The sequence below is a fragment of the Agrilus planipennis genome, unplaced genomic scaffold (assembly GCF_000699045.2).
Source record: "Agrilus planipennis isolate EAB-ADULT unplaced genomic scaffold, Apla_2.0 scaffold8, whole genome shotgun sequence".
In the NCBI taxonomy this organism is placed as follows: domain Eukaryota; kingdom Metazoa; phylum Arthropoda; class Insecta; order Coleoptera; family Buprestidae; genus Agrilus; species Agrilus planipennis.
Window position 1 is genome coordinate 2,941,564 of NW_020442461.1, and position 5,065 is coordinate 2,946,628.

Consider the following 5,065-nt stretch of genomic DNA (forward strand, 5'->3'; position numbering starts at 1 on the left):
GTTATATGTCGCCTTTTCTTTTTTTTTTTATTATATTAAGTAACATATTTGGAGTGAAATTTTGAGAATTGTTAGTTAATGTCAAAAGGTTCGTGAATTATTGGTATGACGATAAAATATATACAATCGTAACGATACCTTCTTTCTAAATCTTCCGCTCGTGGATTTTCGACATCATCAGACTCGATGGCGCGTTGACCGACTTGTAGGAGCGGAGTGGGGCACATCAGCGAGGTCACACCTGTTCGCGTTTCGCCCCCTCGCGAGGGCGCGCTCAGCCCCCGGGGGTGGTGAAAACGCAGGGGGCCTATTTTGGTCCATCGGTACCTGCGTGCGGTGGCGGTTTCCACCAAAGGGTTGTCCGACGGGGAAAAAGTGGCGCCCAGATGCCAGGTGGTCAGGGGTCGACGACTCGCTGGAAAACGAAGAGCGATCTATGTATGAATCACACGCGTTACTTTATCTGCCTTTTTGCGACTTATTTCAAAAATTACAGTGACGAACCGTCACTTATAACACGGCGGATAAATCAAATAATAGTATTATATAACTCATCCAAATTACACAATTTCGTGCATACGCTATAGTCCAGCAGACTACAAAAAAATTGACAAATAAATCTTTGTAAATCAAATATATTTTTTTCGTAGTAAAAAATGGATATCACTAAAAAAACCGTAGGTGCTAAAACGGTTTTAATATTATCGTCTTTGTGATCATGCAAATGATCATCGACATATGTATTTTATAGTGTGTCGATCACCCATGATTAATATTCAACGAAGTTAGTAATTTCCTGAACATGTTGTCCTGATTTCACGAAGCAACTACGAGCTAAAAACTTGCAGTAATTTTTGCATTCGGAATAGATCGCGCATTAAGTCGCGCAATGGTCTTTTTGCTAATGGTTGGTGCTCAGCGGGACGGGGTTTTAAACCGTCTAATTGAGATACTATTAATGCAAAGGCAACTACGTCAGATTCGCCTGTGTGAGAAAATGCTACTGGCCTTTCATCGGTAACGTAAATTAATTTATACAACTTGTGATAATTAGAACTATTACATGCTTGAACTGAGTGAGAGAAACATGCAGGAGACCGATGGGAATTTCTTGTCGCAAGGAATGCTCTTTGGACAACATTAAACTAGAAACACTTGCTTGTAATCGAAAATCGAAGCTAAAAATCATTTCAATTGCTAAGTCACGCCACGCAGAAAAAAGCTTCGGTAATAGATAGCTGCCGCAGTACGAAAAATACGAGAGGACACATCTCTGAGCGGGAAGAGTTCCGCAGTTTTATAATTCGTCAGAAGGAAGAAGCTTTTGCGATGCATTAAAAACAAATAAGCTTCAAGTGGATGATGATTCTTGAGTTGCAACAGAAATTTTATTCAAAAATATTGTAAAATGCCGCAGAAGAAATACCTCTCAACCGAAGAAATAACCGCAGTGGGAGACAGTTCAAAAATTTTGGATCATTTCATTCAGGATTTCTATATTGTAAAAAAAAATATTCAAAACCTTCAAGTGGGAACGAACACGTAGTAGGAAAATAGCCGCAGATGTTGTAATATTTTATGAATTCCCAACAATTTTGTTATATTTTTCAAAGAAAATAATAAGATGCCGCAGATGGAAGGAGAAAATGGTAAAGTAGGAAACTTGCTGCAATATTTGTACTGCGTCAGTCCTAAAGGCAAAGTTTAGAACATGCCGCATGAAGAACAGAAATTGTGCCGCAGTTAAAACAATACGAAGTAGCATGGAAATTGTAGCTTTTGGTCTTATTGTAATTTATATTAGACTTGTAAAATGTCACCGAAAACTAACATACGAAAATATGTGAGCAATGCTCTAACGACTAGGAATCGAAAGCAATTCAGAAATAAAACTTTTAAGATGATTCAAAATAAACACACAACAAAGAGACAGAGTTATTACAATGCTGTTAATTAAATAGTATCAAAGTTTACGTATTTGTAATTGTTTTACATTAGACATTTTAAATGTTGTTATCAACTAAATAAGAATGTGAGGGACGCACAGGCAGTTTATTTAGTGTCACATTTATTTAAAGAATGTATTATATATAGTAGTAGTCAAAGAATAACTAAAGCGTTGGTGGAATATAATTATTAGCAAGGTAAATATGATTATTTAAATTAGTTTTTTGTCTGACAACATCCTTTCTTTTAGAGAAATAAAGTTGTAATGTATTAATTAAACTTTTTCGTTTTAACTTGACCATCACCTTAAAAGGCAGTGTAAAATTGGTTCGTAATATAGACAATGCAAATACAAATAGCTTTACAACAATTGTTTTCAATTATCAATCAAATTTACTATATTAATCAAAATAAAAGTTACACTAATCGTAATTAATATGTGGCTGTATTTATTAAAAANCACAGTTTAAAAGTTCTTACGTAAATAGAGACAGTTGTTATTTTTGATAAATTTAGACAAAATGTTAACGATTTCGATTCCAAAAAGTTATGTACGGTATGTCACACAATTAACGATCGAATTTTCTAAATATACAAAAAAATCGTATGATTTGGAAAAATTGTAAGAGGCAGGAACAAAAATAAAAATTGGCAAAACTCTAAATTAACTAATTTGCTATTTCGTATCGTTAATTTTGTCAAGAACTGTACATTGGACGTAGCGAAAAGAGATACAGTCGCCGTCGATCGTAATGTTTGAGGAAGTGTTAACCGCGAATGTCCTTGGGGTTAATGGAATCGCAGGCGCCTCTGTCAGCGTGGTACGCGCTCACTGCTCCACGGTCCACGGTGGCTGTCCTCGCATGTCCGCCCACGACCCCTGCAACAAAGTGTGTAAACGGGTTACTACTCAAAACGACTGCTCGTGTCAAGCACGATCGCAACTTAAGTATATAAACGATCTGCTAATGTAAACACGAGCAAATAATTTAGGATCCACAATGCGATTTTAAGCTTCGCAATATGTATAGGTACTGTACAATCATTGATAGATTGCGTTGACGTCATCGGCATAGTCCATACGAACCAATCTAAAAAGTATCGGCAATAGTAGATCTAAATTATGCTCTAGACCGTCTTAAGCGTATGTGGTTAAGTTGAGTGAACGTAGAAGAACTAAGTTTAATTTTTGCATAACGTACATTCCAATATGAGGCAATACGAATGATGTGTCGTATGTCGTTGAATGATTGATCTATGTATACGTAATCACTCAATATTATACGAAAAGTTGTTAATATAGACCTGCGTTGGAATTAATTTTGTGTTCGTAATCGGTTAACAATTTGGGAATTCAATAAAGATTAATAAAAGAGGATACTTGGTGCAAAATATGGTATTATAGGACGATGTTAAAAACACCATGAATAGAAAAGGATAGTAATGAGGAAGTATTAGAATGAGTAGGAGAACAGAGGGCGCCATGGAAGGAATAGGTGAAGCAGATTAGTAAGACATAAAGGGCTAGTTAGAAACATTAGAAACAGAATCAGGAGTTAAGAGGTCAAGGTCAGGTTGTAGATGTCCTAAGTTTTGGAAAAATTAATAGATCGGTTTAAGCTAGGAAAAAGTGGAGATGGGTGTCAATCCAGTCTTCAGATTAAACACCTCGTGACGATGACGATCTTTTAAAAGTTTTAGTATATTTAGGGCAAAGTTTCCTTTGAAACCAATCTGGCGGCAGATGTTAAATTATCGAACATAGTATATGCAAGAACTCGAGTTTAGTACACCTACCTCCTTACAGCTTACCTGTAGTGTATTCATTGATAAATTAGCCATTACATTGCATGAATGAAAGAGTAGGTTGAAATTAGAAGGTAGGGAAGGCTATGCTAAGGTTACGCAGTGTTATTATTGACAGAAAAAAATGTTATTACGTTTATTAGATTCATGACATATTGTCAGATATACGTAGGTAATGTCTGCAAATTTTTGAAGGACGTCGAGTTCTTTCTGGGAAACTTTTTTTAATGATATTTCATAATTTATTTTTCGCTTTTAGTCAGTTTGAGTTTCTCACAATATTAAAGTAACAGGTGATTTTTTTTAAAGTAGAACAGTTCAAGGTTCTTTTAGTTAGTTTTCAGATTTATAAAAAAATTTCTTCTTCGTTGTAACATCCGCTTTTCTTTCTAGACTAATTACAATAGATCATGTCTTCCCTTATTGCTTCTAATTCTAAGAAAATAATGAAAAGTTGCCTAACATTTGACTAGGGTTTCAGGTTAAATTTCAACAATTCCTTTTACAGCTTTTATCACTTTTCCATCCCTGTAGGTGAAACACGATTGGTAGATGTAGTATTTTTAGTTTTAATAATTATTTTATGAACTGCAACGTACTTTCGAATCTCGTAAAGATGTTTGTCGGTTTCACAACCGGCTCCTCGTTGACCCATCGTGTTTGCCGAAGTCATTGACAACTTTCATTGATAAAACGAGGTGTGAAGTACATGGCATATATGAGAAGGCGCCTACTTCGATCGTCCATTGACAAAACAACGAATGATATATGGCCCGAGATAATATAATAGAGGCGTATCGTAAATAAATTATTTCTGCCATTATTTCGGGTTGTAAACGTCTCAAGTGTGAAGTTAACCTATCAATTTTCAGGTAAGCTCATCGCTAACGTGTATTGCCGATAGATTATCCGGAAGAGAGGGTTTTCCGAACGGATGGTGAAAATTCGAATGATTTGTAATTTTTATAAGGATCTTGCGTTCGAAATGTGGTGTTATAGGCGGATGATGAGGATATCGTGGGTAGAAAAGGTTAGAAATGAAGAGGTATTAGAAATAATAGGAGTACAGAGGACTCTGTGGAAGTCAATAAAAAATAGGCGAGATAGGTTGGTAGGACACCTTCTCAGGCATGAAGGTCATGAAACAGGAGTTAGGAGGGGTAGAGGTAGACCTAGATTAGATTACTCTTCGCAATTAGTTAAGGATGTGGGCTGTTCTAGTTTTAGGGAAATGCGAAGTTTAGCTCAGGATAGGAAAGAGTGGAGGTACATATCCAACCAGTCTTAGGACTGACGACCTTATGATGATGAT

The 5,065-nt window shown here is 36.0% G+C and overlaps 2 protein-coding genes and 1 long non-coding RNA gene across 3 annotated transcripts in view; 1 reads left to right on the forward strand and 2 right to left on the reverse strand.

The window, feature by feature from the left end:
* Window positions 1-448, reverse strand: part of LOC112906534 — a 3,466-nt gene extending 3,018 nt beyond the window's left edge. The window contains exon 1 of the long non-coding RNA XR_003232396.1: window positions 139-448. This is a non-coding gene — a long non-coding RNA (uncharacterized LOC112906534). The remainder of the gene's footprint in view (window positions 1-138) is intronic.
* LOC108734053 (serum response factor homolog) overlaps window positions 1-5,065 on the forward strand; it is a 74,034-nt gene that overhangs the window by 23,058 nt on the left and 45,911 nt on the right. The gene's annotated exons all lie outside the window — the stretch shown is intronic.
* Window positions 2,418-5,065, reverse strand: part of LOC108734054 — a 9,323-nt gene continuing 6,675 nt past the window's right edge. The window contains exon 3 of the mRNA XM_018465445.2: window positions 2,418-2,827. Within this exon, the coding sequence (XP_018320947.1) occupies window positions 2,761-2,827 (67 nt within the window). The 3' untranslated portion in view covers window positions 2,418-2,760. The remainder of the gene's footprint in view (window positions 2,828-5,065) is intronic.